At 43.3% G+C, this 20,663-nt stretch overlaps 1 protein-coding gene across 1 annotated transcript in view; it reads left to right on the top strand.

The window, feature by feature from the left end:
* Positions 1 to 11,340, top strand: part of FAM110B (family with sequence similarity 110 member B) — a 16,900-nt gene extending 5,560 nt beyond the window's left edge. The window contains exon 2 of the mRNA XM_009640362.2: positions 9,317 to 11,340. Coding sequence (XP_009638657.1) covers positions 9,619 to 10,731 — 1,113 coding nt within the window. The 5' untranslated portion in view covers positions 9,317 to 9,618 and the 3' untranslated portion in view covers positions 10,732 to 11,340. The remainder of the gene's footprint in view (positions 1 to 9,316) is intronic.
* Positions 11,341 to 20,663: the final 9,323 nt, after the last annotated feature.

The following is a 20,663-nucleotide window of genomic DNA, read 5'->3' as shown; positions in this document are numbered from 1 at the left end:
ATTTATGTCCCTAAGATCAGAGATGTCTGTATTCTTCTGAGAAATGGGAGACTGGATCAAGTCCCCAGTCCCCAAACTGGGCTAAGTTTCCCACCTCCTGAGGAAGAACCCAGCTGACAGAATATCGAGTGGGTCTTCCTATTTCAGCTGAAATGTCCTACTTGCTAGAAATTACTTAATTGCACTGGAGCAGGTTTAGTAACCCAATTTCCTCACCAAGTACCCTATGTGGGCTTTTTTTACTCTTTCCTTAATTTAAAGAAAGCTTGCAAGTATTTGTTTTTTAAAAGTGGAAACCTTTGAAAAGAAGTGCTGGAGAGGGATGTGTCTCTGCGTACGGTGTAGCTGAGGACCCTGAGCATCTGCCCTGGAGGGCTGCTGCCAGCCTGCACTCCAAGTCAAGCGGAGGGAAAGGTGTTTTCTTTGTCGTCCTAATCATCCCTGACTGCATTTTTAGGGCCATCAGGTACCTGCTGGATAAGGCAGTGTGAACGAGCAGGATGGGCAAGGAAATCGCTGTTGCTCTACAGCTTGGGAGTTAGCCATCAGGCTTAGTTGTGTGCATGCCTGTTAGTAGAAACAACAGGGCTGCACCCGTGGGCCTTTTCCCCCAAACATCCTTCCTGTCCTACATGCTCATGTTCCTTCCAGATTTCTCACAGTTCCTTTCCATGGAAGCCAAATATGAGAAATGGAGAAGGTGTCCAGGTTTTGACCTGGTTTGGTGTCCAGGACCTACCTGTACCCAGGCAGAAGAGTTCAGAAGTGATTCTCAATTTATCAGTTTAACCAAAAAAGTACTGGCGGAGGAACATGTGCTTCAAGGCAAGGTATAAACCTAAACATCAACTACCCGAGATTTTATGAACGCTGCTGTCACTTAAATGGTGAACATAGAGATTCCGTACCAAATCTGCCATTTTAGGGGGGATGTGTTTCAGTATTCTTTAGTTTTGATCGCTCAGCTTGAGGTTGCTTGTATAGGTTTGCATGAAGCAAGCTGCCACATCTCAAAGGGAAGCCGTGTTGCCTTGCTGCAGTAGCTATGAAGGAGGTAAACCTACTGAAGTCATCTGGTCATGGGTCCTCAAGTCTACCAGGGCCATGTTGATAGACACACTGCACATTTTATATAAAATTTCGTTCTGCAAATCTATACTTTTCACTTTATCAATTCAAATTTGGCTTGATCTCGTCGTATTTCCAAGTTTACGTGCAGAAGTTGTTCCTCTAAGCCAAAGTGGTTTATGTTTTAGGGCTCACTCCACAGTGTAAGTTAAGACCAAGTCTGATCCCGTAGTTGCACTGGTGACAACAAGTATGCTGCTGTAGACTGCTTTAACATTCATATAAGTTTTCAAACACTTAAAGGATTTAGGACTGTGTTAAGTGTACCTCAGTGTGTAAATTGTGCAGAATTGGCATTTTGAAAATATTGCTATCCAAATGTTTGTTCCATAGCTGAGTTACTGATAATCAGTTTTTTGGTGAGGGGTGCTGCAGAAGTCACCGAGCTGTTGCCCCGGTGCCTAATTACTGATCACACTTGTGCTTTTGTTGTCCTCTGCGGGGCAGAAGATCAGACCTTGCTGTGGCCAAGGGCCACGTGGGTGACTGATGTATGGAGCCTGAAAATCCTGCTAGCCAGGCACCGTATCCATGGGGTGACACTAGAAGGGAGGGTGCTTTGCAGGTGTATCTCTGCATCTTTACAGATAGAAGGTTTTGATTTCCTTCACTAACGCATATCATTGCTACCAAACCTATTGCCACAAAGATTTGAGTAGCTTCAAATACTCTTAAACTGGACTTGTTAAGAATTACTACGGATTTGAGATATGAACTAAAATGAACATTTTTGCTGAGCTTCATAATTAAAACCAGTTTGTTGTTCTGCCTCCCTCTGTTTTCTCCTGGTGTGCAGTGATGACACATAAAGCTGCCCAATTAATTATTTTAATTTTTTTTTACACATTGAAAATATTACCGCTAGGGAAAAAAGTGGTTTTCCAGGATGCCAAATCCAAGCATGGCTGTGAAGGAGAGCTGCCAGGAGCAAGGAGATGAGGTGCCTGCTTTTCCTGTCAGTAGAGGAAAGGAAGGGAAAAATGTAGTCCAGATAGCACCGCTCCTTCAACCAGAGCTGAGTAGGAATTACTGCGTCTTGCAAAGACAGGATGGTGCAATGGGGAAATGGTTGGAAGAGGAGGTGGTGAAGGAGTGGAGAAGAAAGAATCTCCCTTTTCGCAGAGAAGAGGGGCCAAGCCGCTGGGACCAGGTGCAGCAGGGACCTGTCTCGGGGTTTGGTGAGCCTCTGAAATGTGATGGATCACCAGGACCATGTATCCTGATTGAAGAACGCCGGCTGTGTTGATTTCTAAAAGTGCAGGGAGGATCATGGGGAAATTGTGTAGGCCCAGGAGACCACAGGATAAACTGGGAGTCGTGATCTCGTTGTAGGGAGGAAGCTATAAATTTAAGTGTGATGACTATGGAGAGATGCAGAATTAAAAGGTTAAAAGTGGTTTGGACTTGAGACCATTGACACTGGCTGGTGAACGAGAAGTAAATGTGTTTCCTAAAGCTTTGCGAAGTGTGTAGAGAATCATTCTCATAGAACACATGCTGAAATAGAAGTATTCACATAAAGCTAGAGCTACAAATGTAATAAAAGATTACATTCCTTACTATACTTTTTTAGGCCCTTTCCTGATTTTTTTGTTTAAATGCAAGACTGAAATTATTCCAAAGAGTGCAATACAGTGTTAACAACACGGAGGTCCAAACAAAACAGAATTGATTTCCCTTACAGCTTTTAAAAACACAGCATGTAATATCACTCTAAATAATAAGATGACTTTTGTTTTTTGGGGTTTTTTTGCTACCTAGTTGGAAGACAGGAAAATTTCATTCCTGAGCTTTCTTCTGCATTTGTGCAGCTGCTTGTGCCTTTTGAAAGAAATCAGCGTTTTCTTTGGGAGCCATCTATAGGGTGGCATTTGCCCAGAAGCAAGTATTGCTGAGCGTGGGTTATTGCTACTGGGTAGAAAATGTAACAGTGCTAGATTTCAGAACCAAAAAGAAGCAAAATAATTCCTAAAGATTTTTTTTTTCCCAAAGAGGCATCTCTATCCAGCTAAGCATACATTATGGGGCAGCATGTAAGTACAGCTGCTAAGTTGCTTTCCTGCTTTCCAGGCATTTGTACTGCAGCCTGCTTTAAACCCCATCGTTTCAACTGCACGGTGAAATAGAAAGTGCACTACATATCTGGTGGCAGTTTGTTTATGGAGAGTTTTATCTTGAATGTCTTGTTTTATCTTGAATGTGATGTAAGAGCAAAGCACAATTAGCGTAAAGATAGTAGCCCATTGTATGTCCATCTGTGCAAGTTACTACAAAGTTAATGCTAGCTGTTGTCTGGGGGTTTTGGTTGGAAGTAGTACATCAGCAGTGAAAAGTCTTTGCCAAAGTTGGTACCTTCCCACTTGGTGGAGATTTCCCACGTCTACATAATTCTGCCACTCCTGGGTTTAGGTCACTAGTTCACATTTTTATGACCTTTTGAAGGCTTAAATGTCTACTTGAACAGACACTGCTCTTCACTTAACTGTTCACTGTTTCACATTTTAGGGGGGAGCAGAGTTGAAAATCAGCACTTTCATTAGTTTTTTGAGTCATGGTAGATCTGAAAGATTATTCGATCTCCTCATGCTTTATCTTGACAGTTAATATTATGTGAGACCAAGTCTACATCCATACACATGTTTATCTAAAATTGGTTTCCAGAATGAAATACTGCTGCCATCCTGGTTGTGGACTATCTTCTGTCAATTTGGGCCTAATTTATTTAGGCTTAGCTTGTATTTTTAAACTTAGTAATAAACGTAAGTGAAGTTGATAATGACAGCTATCCACGGAAGAACTTATATCAGTTTTAGACATACACAGTAGTAAAACTTAGTGCATAGATCTGTAGCAAGTCATCATCAGTGAAGCCCTCTATTATAGGCTTTGCAGGGACTGTTAACAAAGCAGCACCTTCATAACAGGACCCGCAGCTCTGAAGTGTGGCTGGGGAGCTGCCTGGCAGAAAAGGCCCTTGGGGGTGTTGGTCAACAGCCAGCTGAATATGAGCCAGCAGTGTGCCCAGGTGGCCAAGGAGTCCAACAGCATCCTGACTTGTATCGGGAATAGTGTGGCCAGCAGGAGCAGGGCAGTGATTGTGCCCCTGTGCTCCACACTGGTGAGGCTGCACCTCGAATACTGTGTTCAGTTTTGGGTTCCTCACTACAGGAAAGATGTTGCGTTGCTGGAACATGTCCAGAGGAGAGCAACAAAGCTCGTGAGGGGTCTGGAGCACAAGTCTTATCAGGAGTGGCTGAGGGAACCGGGGTTGTTCAGCTTGGAGGAGAGGAGGCTGAAGGGGAGACCTTATCGCCCTCTACAACTGCCTGAAAGGAGGCTGTAGCGAGGTGGGGGTCGGTCTCTTCTCCCCGGTACCGGGTGATAGGACAAGAAGAAATGGCCTAAGTGGTTGAGTCCCCATCCCTGGAGGTATTTAAAAGCCAGGTAGATGAGGTGCTTAGGGACATGGTTTAGTGGTGGGATGGCAGTGTTAGGTTAACGGTTGGACTTGATGATCTTAAAGGTCTTTTTTCCAACATTTTTTCCATAGATTCTATGATTCTAAGTGCACCTAGTCATGCGCAGAGCCTGACATTTTCCATCTGTGTCCTGTGTTCCTATGCAGATTTTGTTTTGTGATCTCTTTGAGTCCTGTTGAGATCACTTGTTGATTACTTAAGCTAAGAATTTATGTCATGTTTTTGGTGCATCTTGGGGTAGCGGTAGTTATATTTTATCATCTGGAAAATAAAATTGACACAGGCCTTTAAATATCAGGGAAAGCAGAGTAAAGGCTGTCAGCCTGTGTTACATTTATCTACTGTGCTTCATCCTACCTCCTGTACAATCCCTTCATCTGCTGTCCCAGAGGGATGAATGAAGAGCATGAGCTTCATTATAGCTTTGTCGGGTGAAGCTGTGTCCTCACCGAAGTCAAGAGCAGAAATTCCACTAATTTCATTTGGGCCACATTTTCATTGCTGGTGTTTGCTGCCTTGTTGCAGCTTGAATACTGTTATGTGGTGCTCTGCTGGGGATACTTTCATGCAAAGACTGGCTGAAACTTGGCCAAGGTGTAGGAGCTTACAGGGCAGCACAGGACTGGGGAGGGAAGCATGTTTTTTGCTATCAGTTAGCATCATTCAGCCTGTGTTTAGAATGCAGCTTTAGGTATGAGAGAAAAAATAAATTTGAATATTGTACAATAACATTGTATTAACAATAGCGCTAGAAATAAATACTTGTCAGAATGCGGCTAGTTCATAAATTGCTTTTAAATTTCAAAAAAATCATATATTTAGAATATATGGAACTGTAATTCCAAAGTTTCTGCATAGTTTATCTCCTCCTACTGTCTTGGCTTTAAATCAAGAAAAGCATATTTTATAGAGGATATATTTGTAGTTAATGTTAGTTGTATAGCTATTGCTGCTCTAGGCTGTATTGTGTTCCCCTAAATCATGCAGACAATGCATCTGTTATTTAAATGTGAATCTCTGACAAACATATTACAGACCTAAGAGTGATTAGAGCACGATGCCTAGAATGAATAAGTGCTTTGGATCTCTGCCTCTGTTGCAAAGGAATCCTGAACTGAGTGTCTGGCTGAAAATACAGCCTTAAAAACCCAAAACCACTCTACCCCTTTGTATGTTTTGTGTTCTACTCAGCAGGTCTGCAGCAGTCGCTGGGTGTTACAGGAGCTCAGTTAGGAAGACCTTTAAGAAAGGTTTTATTAATGTATGCATAGTGTTAAAGTGAGCTAGGTTTGAATGTGTGCATAAGTTTTTAGCTTGTTTTCTTTTAAGTCATCTCTTAAGTCTAGCACTTGTTACAAGGAAGAGCAATAGTGGAAATCCAGAGTGAATCCTGAAAAACACAACTCAATCCATCGAAGAATTACACCTCCAGGTAGACATTTGGGTGTAAACAGAGTAAAAGGAACCTTTCCTAAGTCCCTAAGTGTATCTCACACATTTCCTGGGAGTGGGTAAAGAAAAACTATTTGCCTTTGAATTTCTGCAGTGCCAAACTGATACCAGAGCTGTACACAACAGGAAATTCAGATGCCTAAGCAGTGAGTTTCTTTTGAGTTTAAGCCAGAAGCAAGCCATTTCTATACCCCTGTTGCTGCAATGATAATTTTCACAACTGGAAACTAAGTGGCACAATTTTGTCTTCCTGAGACTACACTGTACTGCTGCTGCTCAGCCTTTTTCATTACCGATGAAATTAATAAGTAGCAAGGCTCTCCAGTGTCGCTGCTGTGTTTCAGGTGGCCGTGGACAGCAGAGAGGCCGGTCGGAATTGCTTTCACTTACCCTGCTCGCAGCAGAATTAGGCTGCAGCCATCACCAGCACAGGCAGGAGAAGTTGTTTCATTAGCACTTTACATTCATCCACGTCTCTTTCATTCCACTTTCTTTTCTAACAGTGTCTGCTTAATAATTTTTAGCTCTCTGAGATAAGAGCACTGAATAAACTTTCCTGTGATATTTAAATTCAGCACCTTGGTGAAATGGGGTAATTTAAACAACACACAAAGCCTTAGCTGATCCTTTTTTGTAACTGCAGGTACCGTAATTTATGCCAGCAGCCCCACAGGTACAAACCCTCCCGTGTCTGGCCACGTAACCACCTGGCCGTTGCTGCCCATGCTCCCTGTGCTGGCCTGGGTGGACATTTCTGCCCTGGCCCTTCACCAGGTCTTTGCTTTTCCTTCTAGGCAAGCCTGAAGCTCATTGCCAGTCCCAGCATAGGTCCATCAACTTCAGGGCACTTGGCCCCCTATGTGCTTGCAAACAAGCACTCTTGTTCTCTCGGATGAACATGCATACACACCGGGATTTTTTTTCCCCTCCTCCTTCTTTTTTCCTTTTAAGTGTGGTGTTGAAGCCAACATGGATGCTTTGCCTCCTCAGCAATGCTCTCTGGCATTGATGAGGGCTCTCCTGAGTGAGGAAGTTGTTAAGTGCTAGGGAAAGACTTCCAAAAGCAGCCTCAAGTCTGATGCCTCGGTTCCCACAGCTCCAATCTGTAGTAGTGCGTGGAGCCGCTCGCCGGGGGAGAATGGAGTTGGCAGCTGTCCTCTGGGGCAGGACCGTGATGGCCTTTAATGACAATGGCCAAGGAGGAAATGGAGACTTGTGGTCTTGCTTATTCAAGCGGTATTAACTCAGCTGGGAGATGGTGTTGTTTAGTGCAGGGAATTGGGGTTTTGGGTTTTTTGGGGGTTTTTCTTCCTCCTGACAAGACCCCTGCTCTCGCATAGGTTTGATTTCGGCACACGAGTATCAAATATACACACCGATGGGGTATTTTTACAAGCACTTAGCCATCAAGCTCTGAGCTGGTGACGTGGAAAGATTTGATTTGTGTGTATGGAAGAGAAATGTGTGTGCAGATGCATGTTGGAATTGCCTTCAAATGCATTTGGAAATTTGATACTTCATTTCAAAATAGTACCAATAAATATGTTGATTCAAATGAGGAAAGTGAGCTTTTTCTCTTTCAGAAAGACTTAGTTAAAATTCAGGAAGTCATACTGCTGAGGAGTTAGCACTAGGATTTATAAAACAACATTGAAAGGGAAGCTTAATTAACATTTCACTACCCTTTCAATTGCACTGAATGCGTGTCTGGTTTATCACCCACCTAAATATGTTAGTTTGTATTTGAAGAATGCTTGCGACAGCGAGCCTTCAGAAGAAAGCTCAGCTTTTTCCTATAAGCTCATTATAGCATTTATATATTTTATTTGCTTGCTTTGACCTTGAATGATTTAGAGGGAATATTCAACGTATGCATCATGTATTTCTGGGAAGCAGTACTTGAGGTTGTTTTCTTTTTACTGTTCATGTATTTTTAGCTGGAATTAAAGTTTTTCGTGGGTTTTTTGGGTCTAACCGATATACTGATGGCGCGCCCTGTATTCATAAGTTGGCCATTGATGGTTGAGCACACACAGCATGGTGGTACACATGAAAGCAGGTCATCCCTGGGAAGGATGCCACTCTGCTTCCTTAGGACAAGTGAAGAAGTAGCAGCTGCTTTTCTTTCTCTCCCTGAAGAACACAGCGATAACAGAAATGGGATATTAAAAAGGGCAGCACAGATTAATGGGGCAGTAATAAAACAAATGAGACCCATTAGCTAAATCACTGCTTGAAAAGTAGATTCCACGGTAAGTGTCCTTCAGTGCCTCACATGGGAAAAATTGTTATAGCACTTGTAATATCATCCATGGTGTTGGATTTTAGACTGTTGTGACAATCCTAAGTGATGGGATCTTAAAATAATTTAGATGAAGGTAAACTTCATTTGCACATAGCGCTCGGTAGAAAACTTGAATGATTTTATCCAAACGTGAAGAAAAGTTCTTTTCTTTCAAACCCAGTCAGAATGTTTTTGCATGCTCCCAAAATCTTTCGTCAAAAAACAAAGACTTTTTTTGTTCTGCTAAGCCTGTAAGATGACCGTGAGAACTTGGAAATCCTTATTCTACTGCTGGAGCACCGATGCTTTGGGGACTAATGTTCAAACTGACTTTGAACTGGAATAGGAGGCTTTAGCGAGATTTTCTGCTTTTTAGTTTGTTGATTTTATACTAGAGTAATGATGAAACGTGTGCATTGCGCTTAAAATGCTACACGTCTCTCTTTGCTCTCTGCTTTTTAGACCAGATTGGTTTCCGGAGCATTTAATAAAAAAGGAAATTACACTTAATTTCTTAGATTTACAGAGTAGGTTGCCTAGAAGGAGAGGAATGTTGGGGGTTTAGAGATAAAATGTCTGCACAAATCAACTAATCAAAGTTTGAAAGTGCTCTTTCATTGATCTTCAGGAGACAGATGGGCCTAAGTCTCCGAATTGACACATTTTGCTTCCTCTTTTCCCTCCAGAAATACATGGCTGTATCGTGGTGGGGTTTGATTTACTTTATTTTCCTCTTTCCAGTGTAATGTTGTTAAATCCAAGCTTAGACTGTAAGCCCCGAGCAACACGTTTCTCATGAGATGCAGAGGGGTGCAGAGCAAGAGGGGGGCCCGGGCGCCCCGAGCGCCACCTCCCCTGCGCCGGCGGCTGCATCCCGTCCGGCGGTGGGAGAGGAGGGCAGGGAGGCGGCTGTTGCTATCGCTCTGATGTCAGGCGCTCTCGCTAACGTGTGGTTGGTTATTCTGCGTTTCAGATCGCTGCCGGTAGCGGAGCACAAAGGGAACGGCGAGACTCCCGCATCTTTCAGCCAGAAGAAAGGAGTCGGCGGAGCAGACTAATACGGACTTGTGTCGGGTGGCCTTGCCCTACAAAGGCTGCCTTTAAAAGAGAAACGCAGTGTTATTTAATGAGCTGTGAGATGAGGTGCTGCTGCTAACGCTCAGATCCCAGGATTCATCGGCTATTCATTGTGCTTAATGTACATGTTTCTGCACCGTGCATTTAGGAGATCCCAGAGAAGAATCCAAAACGGCTGCGGGGGAAAGACCACCAAACATGCCTACAGAAACACTACCGACAGGTAGCATGGTGAAGCCGGTCAGCCCTGCCGTCACTTTCACGTCCGCCGTTCCCCTCCGCATCTTGAACAAAGGACCCGACTATTTTCGCAGGCAGGCGGAGCCTAATCCAAAAAGACTGAGCGCGGTGGAGAGACTAGAAGCTGACAAGGCGAAATACGTCAAGAGCCAGGAGGTCATCAACGCCAAGCAGGAGCCTGTGAAGCCGGCGGTGCTGGCGAAGCCGCCGGTCTGTCCTGCGGCCAAGCGAGCACTGGGGAGCCCCACCTTGAAAGTCTTCAGCAACAACACGAAGACCGAGAGCGGCGTCCAGAGAGAAAATCTGAAACTCGAGATTTTGAAGAACATCATCAACAGCTCCGAAGGCTCCAGCTCGGGTTCAGGGTATAAGCACGGTCCCCGAAACTGGCCGCCCCACAGAGCCGATTCGACGGAGCTGAACCGACACTCGTTCGCCGAATCTTTGAAGGTTTACCCTACGCAGGGCCGTAGCAGCCCTCAGGAGAGCAGCTCCAACGTCAGCAGGAGGCTCCTAGATCAGTCGGCAGAGACTTTCTTGCATGTCTCTCACAGCTCCTCAGACATTAGGAAAGTAACTAGTGCAAAGCCCTTAAAAGCAATACCCTGCAGTAGTTCAGCCCCGCCTCTGCCTCCAAAGCCCAAAATAGCTGCCATCACCACCCTGAAATCGCCAGAGATTGAGGCAGTCGAGTCTGGATGCGGAGTTAGTAGAAGACCCTCCCTACAGCGATCAAAATCAGACTTAAGCGACAGATACTTTCGTGTTGACGCAGATGTTGAGCGATTCTTTAACTACTGCGGACTGGATCCTGAAGAGCTTGAAAACCTTGGGATGGAAAACTTTGCAAGGGCTAACTCTGATATTATATCCCTCAACTTTCGCAGTGCAAGCATGATTAGCTCAGACTGTGAACAGTCTCAGGACAGCAACAGTGACCTTAGAAATGATGACAGTGCCAATGACCGTGTGCCATACGGCATTTCTGCCATTGAAAGGAATGCCAGAATCATCAAGTGGTTATATAGCATCAAGCAAGCTAGAGAGTCACAGAAAGTGTCCCATGTGTGAGAGAAAATCCACCGTAGAAAAAGCAAGGACTGTATCTTTGTCTGTGAATATTCAGTTGTGAAGGGTTGTGAAGTCTACTTGAAGTCTTGTACACTTCTCAAATCTCTTTGTGTTGCTTGTTGTGCAATGTTTCCAAGTTGCATGCCTGTCAACATGTGAGCTGACCTGGCTTCCACTTGAACAATAACTAACTACAAAGCCTGGCTGAGCATACACATTATCTGCCAAAAGTTTAAGACGAGAATCTAATTAGGGCTTCAGTATAATCAAAGTGTTTACATGGAAAGGTTATACGACTTCTTTGGTATTTATGTGGTTCCTTGTGGATTTTATATGTCACTTTTTGTCTTAATACAGATATTGTCAACTGACGTTACTAGCTTCTAAGTTGAATCCCTTTTGGGGGGAAGAAAAGCAAAATTGGCCAAAATAAGAGGTTTAGGCATACGACAATAGGCAAAGAAGCCTTATCTCTTGTAGAAAGTGCATTATTGGCACATGTAAAACTGTTTCTAAAGGGCAAAGAATGTTAAATTCTTAAATTATGTACCATTGTTAAACTATATATCCCTACCTGTAGTAAGGGACTGTTCAGTAAAGGTTTCTTTTTTCTAGGTGAGCTCCGTCAGTTTTACAGCAGAAGTAGTCTAGCGAATCTGCTGGACCTCTCACAAACTAAATGAGTCTTGCATTTGGGTTGGTATAAGCATTTTAATGATTTTGTGTAACCCTGTTGGAAAAGCTTCAAGAAGGTTGGAGTCAACAGCTGGAAATGTTGTAGGTGTGGGGTTTTGCAGGTTTGGTTTTTACTCAAAGATTCCTGGTCTTAAACTTTTGACAGGAATGATTAGATCCTATAGCTGATATTGAATGCCTTTATTAGTCAAACACATCATGACTACAGACTCCATGCTGTCTCTTAATTTTTTGTAGACCTATTTGAACAGTTAATGAACAAAAATGGAAATACACAGCCATATCAATATAACGCCTCCTATTCAGAAGTAAATACACTCAGTAGCTGAACTATATCTGAAAAATTGTGATTATGTTGTCTTGCATATGTTATATCTAAGGCTGTGAAAGTTTGTTACAGCTCTAGGAAAGCGTAGAAACATGACAGTATGTAGCTTTTCTTTTTTTTTTTTCTTTTTTTTCCTTCTTTTTTTTTTTTTTTCCCCTCCTTACGATGGTTAGTGCTGCAGGTCAACCTGTTACAAATCTTTTGACAATCTGTGTCTTCCCAGTGGTTTAATTAACTGTCATTTCGACTGACAGTGGTGGTGTGGTAGCGGAGAAGTTGAAAGTACAGTGGTCTGCTTCATTATTATTGTATACATGCTTTGAAGTAAATTGCAGCACTACCTTATACTTCATCAGCTAATAGGAAACTTTTTTAATTGTGTAAATGCTGTAAGACTTTGTATATACTTCAGTTGTTACGAAATCTTTAAAAGGAAGAGTGTTATGCTAATAAATAGCTCCTGGTGCAGGTATGGTAGGTTTTTTGTTCTTTTTTTTTTTTTTACCCCTCCCATTCTTAAAACTATATCGGGAACTCAATTGCAGTGTGTTTTAGTGCTGTAGGTGGTCTTGGTTAAATAATATTTCCAGTAAAAGGTTTCTTCTACTAAAGTGCTTTTCAGAATATAGTTTTTTATAAAGTAACTATAGCAGCATGATCTGTCTGAAGAACTAGAAGAGATTTTCAAGACTCCTGAAATAGCTTGCTTCTTTCTTACCTAGCAATGTTACTGTTCCCGTTTATAGCATCTGTTCATAATGAATCACCGCAGTCTTCTGAATTATTCTTCAGTAGTGCTTATTTATATATTTGAATATTAAAGATGTTTTACAAGGTCGGGTTCTAGCTTTTCTCTAAGAAGCCTGTAGCCCAACTTCTTACCGGTGGCCGCAGTTAATGCAGGCGAGCCTAGAAGCTGAGCCACGCAGTCATTTGTTGCCTATGGAATTACCCTACATCAATTTTTACATAATTGTTTTCCAAATGATTGTTCACAGAGGGGAAAAAAAGCACACATTCAGTTTCAGGAGGCTACTCTATGGTTTTTACATTTGGCTTCACAACTTAAGATTTATAACATTCCTAGTTTGGTCAAAAAAATGAGGAGCTGTGTATTTCAGCTACAGGCACATTTGTGACATTTTAAGCTCCATGGGTTTCAGTTGGCATTGACATCACACTGTTTTTTCAAGCATATTTTTCCAATAGTAAGTTTTACTCAGTTCAGTGACTATTTTGCCAAGGAAAATAATGCTTAAGGGATTAAAGCCAAGTGTAATGCAGCTGTACAGCAATGAAATAAAGAAGTTAAAACCGAAATAAAAAATGCACTCACATTGTTCTCTCTCAAGTGTTTTAAGAATGATGATAAACATGCTATCATCTCAACTGTTGTCAGCCAAAAACTGTAATAAAGAAGCCTTTATAACTAGAAAATGGATTTGAGCATATGCTCGTATTCTGAACTTGTTTCCCAAGGTTTGTTAGGAAGCCGGAGGCTCTTGAGAAATCAAATTCATTTCCTCTTAGTGCCACGAGGGGTTTAGGCTTGTGAGCTATCTGTAAGAAAGCATTTCCTCACCCCGAGATCTTAAGCCACATCTGTGACACGGCACTGGCTCTGACTCCGCTATCCCTGCTTCTTACGGTGTGCATGAGAATAAGATTTTTCAGGGCCCAGACCTTCGCGGTCAGCCCAACTCGCAACTCTGGTGAGGTTGCAGTAATAGAAATCACAAGATTGCAAAATGTCCAACAAGGCTTCGAACGAGCAGATGACCATTGCCTTCATTTGTCACTTTATTACAGTTTATGCAGATATGATTTATTTATTTACAGTCTTGCCATTACCGGTATGTTTGCATGAAAGCCACATCGTTGGTGTCGGATCTGGTTTTATTTTCAAAGGGGAATACCCATTTTGCCTGGGCAGAGGTGGCGAGAGGGTCCGTTGTTTGTCTCTGCCTTAGGAGATTCCCGAGTGCCGAAGGTTGAGTTTGGAGAGATTTGTAACCAACTCAAACGCCTCATCGGGGACCCATTCTGGTCTTGTTCCTGCTGCCTCCAGCAGGCATTTACTCAAGCACAAAGAGCACAGCGAGCGTCCATGGTTAAACAACAGCTCTTGTTGCAGCAGCAGCTCTTGAGGGAGATGCAAGTCTGCGGCGTCCTGTGGAAGCCAGGACTGAGCCCAGCGCTGACGGCCCTGGCCCCAGAAGCCAAGAAAAATGCGGTATGTTTTCGGTGGTTCGTGTGAATTCACGCGAGCACACAGACAAAAGAAGCCACCACAGACGTTTGTGGTGGTTGTGTTATTTTGACTTGCTGGGAAGGGAAAGGAAGAGAAAAATGATGTGACCCAGTACACTGGGAAACCTGTGTACAGCTTTGCGCAGAGATAAACCATTTCCCCGAGTGAAAGAGATGTGGTAACAATGTTGTGAAAGATGAGGGATCGGATTTGTGCCACAAATTTACCCTGAACAAACACAAGTACTGAAATTTTCTTTTTTTTATGAATTCTGTTTCTCGCTGTGCTGCGAGCATATGCACCATCTGAGTGACCGAGGGCCTTTGAAGGGTAAACACAGAACGATGATGCTTTTGGCAGAAATTCAAAAATCAAAAGGCACGCTCAGACAACAGAGCCAATCAGTATTGCTGACTTATCTCTTTCTACAGCAGTTTATCCATCCATGGAGGCCATACGCATTTGATTCCAGTCATTCAATGAAAAACAAAGTGCTTAATGGAGCTCTGCAGTACAGCGCTGAATAATTTCAGTCTGCCGGAGAACAGGAAAGGAGCTAAACCTTAAAAACTGTCTTCCCTATACCTATTGATTATAGGATGATGATGTTTAGTATGGTCTATTCAGAGCTGACTTGTTCATAAGAAACTTTTTATTAAGCAGAGGAGTCAAACCGATAAATCTGGGAGGTGCCAGTTTTCCTAGGGTATAAAACTCATGTTTTAGGTGATTAATGGTGCCACACCAGTAGCTGAGCACATTAGGCTTAGAATATAAGAGCATCTGGAGCTTTGTTCCCATGAACGGTAAGGGTCCGTTCCCTATTTTGGCAATGAATATAAATGGAGATATAGTGTAACGTCCCTTTGTGCTGTACAGGAGAATAAGTTGGTCAAGGTGGTTTGTCCTGAATTGTAATATAACTCTATATTAAAATCCTTCTTACCAAGGCTTAGATGTTCACTGATATTCTGAATTCAACTGACATTCCTTGCTGTCAGCAGAAAGGCTCCAATAATCTGCCCTTTGAAATATATCACCCATAGCTTAATGGGAAAGGCCATTAAAATTGTCTGTTCAGTGTAAGGACTTTTATCTCCTGATGATGGCATCTGTTAAGCGAAGCTCTAAATAAGCAAATTTCAGCCAGAAGTATTAACCCATGAAGACCTTTTCATTTTCTCCCTGGAAGCCCACGTGGGGATCAATAGCTTTGCCCTAGCGTTTGCTACAGTCAGTATGTTGTTGCTAAAATACTCGCATGTTGTCTATTTGGGGTGCGGTGCAATAAAGTGGAGACACCTACACCACACCATCTGTCTTGCCCTGGTAGGTATGAACAGCCTTCAAGCATATTTTATATTTGATCACTTAAGAATTTGGTTGTGGCTGCCCATCAAAACTCAGTAATAATAAGTGGTGGCTTTTTTTTTCTTGGTTTTCATGAAAAACAATCAATTATGTAACAAAAACTGTAGTCTCTTAAATGTCATTCTTCTAAATTTAAAGTAATTTCACGATGGTCTTATGACAAGAGTAAGAGAGTGCTAGTATCTGTGCTATTATCGTGTCCTGCTTTTGGCACTGCAAGTCTTCTCCACCTTCTTGGTGTCTTGCCTTTTCTGAGTTTTCCCAGTTTCCATACTTCCTTTCTGCATGATCCTTCCTTGTCTTGCCTGGTGTTTTCATCTTCTCTGAAGTGTATGGCCAAGGTCGTCATCTTCTACTTGCTTAGCCTCTTAAGCAACCTCATCCTTCAGTTATGTTTATGCCCCTGAATCCCAAAGCAACTTTCCCACAACTTGTCCTGCCTTTTACAGCCCCCATGTTTATGGTGGCCTCTTTCCAAGAGAGTAGCTCTGTGGCTGCAGTTGAGCTGCCATGTCCTGAACAGATAGTGGTCTATTTAATAGATTATTTTTGAATTTTCCAGTGTGCCATGCTATTTACAGGCAAGATGAAACAGCAAGAGGCAGTGCTTCAGGAAGAAGTACTGATTTAAAACACTCATGAAGAACAGGATGCCAAACGTACCTTGAAATATCCACCTTGTGGTCCAAAATTGCCTGTATTTCTTTCTTTGCTGTATCTCACCCAATGCATACCCTTGCTACTTTACCTCTCTATAAAACGCTGGCTTGAGGACCATGGTGTGCAAAGGTGGCACAATTTCTAGTGAAAAGAGTGACACAGGCTGTGCTATCCGAGCCATAGCTACCATTTTGCCTTCTGCCGTTTGGTATCACGGTACCTGTGTGTCTTACACCTGTGGCATCCAGACCACTTGCACTGCCTGCTCGGTTCCCAGGCATCTGGCCGAAGAGTGCTGCCTAAAAAGAGTAGGGTAAAACAAGAGAAGAGTGGAAGATCCAGGAGAGACAAGGCCTGTCCTCACCTGGCTATTGCAGAGATTTCCAGCTGTGGTAAGAGAGGAGCAGGTTTGCAAGGCAAAATCCCTAGGCCGCCGTCTCGTGCAGCCCTGGGGCTGAGGGTCTGACACCTCAAGCCTGTGTATGGGAAAAGGGTGTCTGTGTGTTCATATGGGAGACGGGGTAAATCAGCGTATGAAAGCAGAAGACATATGGTGAGGCACGCCGCTCTTTCACTAAGTACGTGCTATTCATATCTTAAAAAACGAAGATGGGGAAAAAAAAAAGGACAGGGCTGAAATTTGGAGAACAGCTGTGTATGCAAATGCTTTCAGATGAGATGCGGAGGTGGGTAGATAGTTTTGCTTTTTAAGAAATGAAGCTTTTAAAAGTTCTTTTAATAAATGACCTGCTTTTCAAGTATATTAATCTTTCATGAAGTCAGTTGTGCCATTCTGAACTGTAAAAGCGTCACTACTCTCAGCACAGAGCATTCAGAAATGTACTGACAGTGATTTGGAGTGGCTTAAGGAGTAGGATAAAAAGGATGCTCAGCTGAACGTGAACTTTATGTTACCAAAGTTTTGGAGGATGGTGGTTTTGGTCTTCATTTTAAATAGATTGGGAAGGACAGCAGAAAATTAACATAGTCGTATTTATTCATGTTGGCCTGCAACTAAGACTTGGAAGCGCAGGTTCAGTTAATGTGTCTGACTGCATGAAAATTACAGTATTAGGTTTTGGCAAAGGCTTGATTTTCTTTATCCATGTTTTGCACATCTTGGAGCGTATCAGCTTACACGTATCTGGCACCAAACTCACTCATCCCATCTGAAAATGCTTTCTGTGAGCTTACGGGTCTGAGTCCATCTGCTGAATTTTCTTTTGTGTTGAAGGACTCTGAACAAAGAGCTGTCGATGCTTTCAATTTCCCATGGTTTTGTTTCTAGCATGTTCAACAAACGAGGCCTTTCAAACCCTATCCTACAGACCGAGTGAAAATAGGAGCTTTATATTGGTATACGCTCCGATATTGAATTCGGGGGAAGAGAGCAGGCAAGAAGCCGTATTGTAAAGTGAGGTTTTTTGCTATTGTTTCCTAATGAAATTGCGGGATTGTTGAGGTTTTTTTCCTCCAAAATGCCCTACAGTGAAATAGGGCCAAAGAACCTAATAAAACCTTAAAGGGTTTCCCCACAGTGGCATGAGGAAACTTTAAGACATGGCTGGGAAGACCATGAAAAAACTGAGCCCCAAATTCTGGCCCCATTGAAGTCAGTGGGAATTTTACCACTGATTTTAAGCAGGGTAGGCAGGATTTCACCCACTGTCAGAGCTTAGTATTTTGCCCTGTTTGGGGGTGCAATTTTTTCCCTGTTGTAAATCTCGTGCATTAGTTTTCTACCGCTCCCTCGCCTGTTCTTCTGTCTCCCCAAGCAGCACAAGGGGGAAATCCCTCCAGGCACCGCAGGTAGGAGCCCTGGGAGCAATGAAACCTCCTGCACATGTTCAGAGATCCCTCCTTGCTTTCAGAGACACCCACAGCAGCACGGCTGGAGCACTAGCTGTTTGCAGTGGTATTTGCATGGGCCATCAGCCTGGCTTGCTTCAGAGGGTAAAAAGGCAGCATTTTCTTTGACCTTGTTTATCTTCCTGGCTTGCAGGTGCATCCCATGGTAGCCAAAATGGTGTCTAGTAAAACTAGTCACCCAAAGAAGCTGTTTCAGACCCTTGGTACCTAGCCTAAATACAAGGAAGCAGCTGCACGGTTACCGTCTCATCCTTTGGTGTGGAAGGAGAAACCACCCTGGGTTTAGCTAGGTGTGTTGAAATTCCCCATCTACAGCTCCTTCTGCTGACTGGGCCAAGAAATTTGCCCCCGTACTGTATTCCTCTGCAGTGGCCCCTGATGAGGACCATCTGGGCTGCCAGACCGTCTCCTAGAAGATGCTGCCCACACATGCGCCTGCACGTGTTGCACCTAGGCTATCACTGATTTTTCAATTACTTTTGCTGTGTTTACCCCCAGGAGAATTGTATAATGTTCTGCACTGAACCATCTTAATGAAAAATATTTTTTCTGCAGGATGTAGGTCTGTGAGATGAGGCAAAGAAGAGGTTTGGTGACGCAGAAAATACTAATACTGCTACCAGAAGAAGGTCAGAAGCTACCTGCCCAGCACAGTGTGTGTCTCTACACACAGGTAGCACGTGTTATAATATGTTCTCTGAATTTTTACTGGACTGCTAATGACCAGCTTATGGAAAAGCTGGGAACTAATGAGCCATCATGATTATTCATACCAAGCCTCAGGGGTCCCCCTTTTGCTCATCTTTAAACACTGATGTGTTTCAGGAGCAATGTATCATTGGTGCTATCTTAAAAAAACTCACCCCACCACAAACCACATTTAAGTAATAAACTGCAAAGTAGTCAGCTGTGATAGCAAAAGCCTTTATGGGAGGTTATTTATTCAAGGCATCATTTCTGAAATGTTCAGGGCAGACCCTGCTCCTTGGAGGTCACCGTTGAGAGGCGTACGCTTTTCCAGTGGTTGTCCTGCTTCCAGCTCTGCTATGGAAGAGGGAGCAAGGGGAGAACTTCGGGGCCCTGTCCTGTCAAATCCCCCACCACGGGCAGGTTGCTCCTGCGCTGTTGGGTCTTGGGGATGTGTCCGATTTAATTCACAAATGCTGTTGTGGTGTGGAATTAGAGATTTTTCTAATGGGCTTATTCCCACGCAAGTACCACGCAGAGCTGATGCTCAGGGACACGCAGGGTTTCCAAGGGGCTGCTGCGTGAACAGATGTGTAATGCTGAGCAATTGCGGAGTGTGTTGAAAGTGTATGGAAAGGGGTTTCCTGACAACGTGTTTCGCTGAATAAAAAAATGGCATTTCACACGGTTGAAATCACGGCAGAGCACTGGGATTCAGTAGATGCTGGGCAAAAGTCAGCTGACTGAAGGAGAGAGCCTGTGTGTTTTAAGGAGCAATAAAGTCCTGCAGCTGCATCGGCCCCTTCTGGGCTACAGCCTGACATGCCAGGCAGGGGGAAGGCTGGGTGCACTGGAAGGAGGGACTAACTCTACAAAGCCATGCCACCACCAGCCAAGCCTAGGCAATTAATTATATTTTTAATTCAGCATTTTTAAGAATCATTTATAGCCTCATATTTATACACAGGAAATCTAATCCATTGGCTTAATGTGTTTGTGAGTGGTGGGAGTTTGTTTTACTTGTTTAATATTATTTTAAGCCAGAGAAATAGTTCAATAGGAACATCTAGCAGCTATTGACACCCAGCACTTTTTTTTCCCCCATGCCAGATGATAGCAGGTCATGTACATAAAAATATGGGGTTGCTAGCTGAGTTATGAATAAGTTGAACCTTTTCAGAGAAGAACTGATTAAAAGCAAAACATACAGAAGCTTTCCCTGACTGATGCTATTGCGCATGCGTCTTTCCCAACAGCTACAAGTAAGTTGTTAGGTCCCAGAAATAAGCATTAGACTTGCTGTCTATAAAACCATTAAACAAGGATGCAGGAGAGAAAGCACGAATTTTTAGAGCGACCTTGATGTTAGCATATCCTGGCTGGTGCGGGGAGAGAGCGAGGGGAGAGGCTGCTGCTTTAGCACATGGTCTGCACAAGAACAGAAGGGGGAGCAGAAATGTCATCCGAAAATAACATTAGCCTTGACAGACCAGCCATGAGGTCTTCCTCAGGAACAGTCCACAGGAGCAGAGCTAGTCACCGTGTTTAAATGAACAAGGTGTTCAGAAGAGGGGTATTAAACATTTTCACCCCTTAGTGCTCCCAAAAGATCTGACTGTCCATGGCCCCCAGTGCCGGACTTTTAGTTTTTATGGCCACTCTCACAATACATTCCTACAGACTCATTTGTAATGCTTCTCTCTTTCCCCTAATTGGGGACTGCCAAGATAAGAATGCTGGAAGTCTTTGTACTCTCCATGGCAAAACACAGCAGAGATGAGAGTAATAGGAAAGGTCCAGGAGTCCAGGAAATTATCCTCAGCCTGTTCCCTTTGGAAACCACCCTCTCTGGGGGAGACACTGATGTGCAATAGCAAAGGCAGGAGCTGACTCCTTTAAAAGTTTTTGGAAGGGAATTACCGGCCTCTCTGAAAGAGATGCTAATCCCAGGCTCCCTCAGAGCTTCTGCTGAAAACAAATTGCCACTTTTTTCAGTCCTGCCCTGCATGGCACCTTGAATGTTACTGCTGCTGCTGCAAATAAGCAGCATTTCTACAGCGATTTAGAAGG

Source organism: Egretta garzetta, unplaced genomic scaffold, assembly GCF_000687185.1.
Source record: "Egretta garzetta isolate BGI_Z169 unplaced genomic scaffold, ASM68718v1 scaffold340, whole genome shotgun sequence".
NCBI lineage: Eukaryota > Metazoa > Chordata > Aves > Pelecaniformes > Ardeidae > Egretta > Egretta garzetta.
The sequence above is the reverse complement of the archived record's forward strand: the minus strand, read 5'-3'. Positions and strand labels throughout refer to the sequence as shown.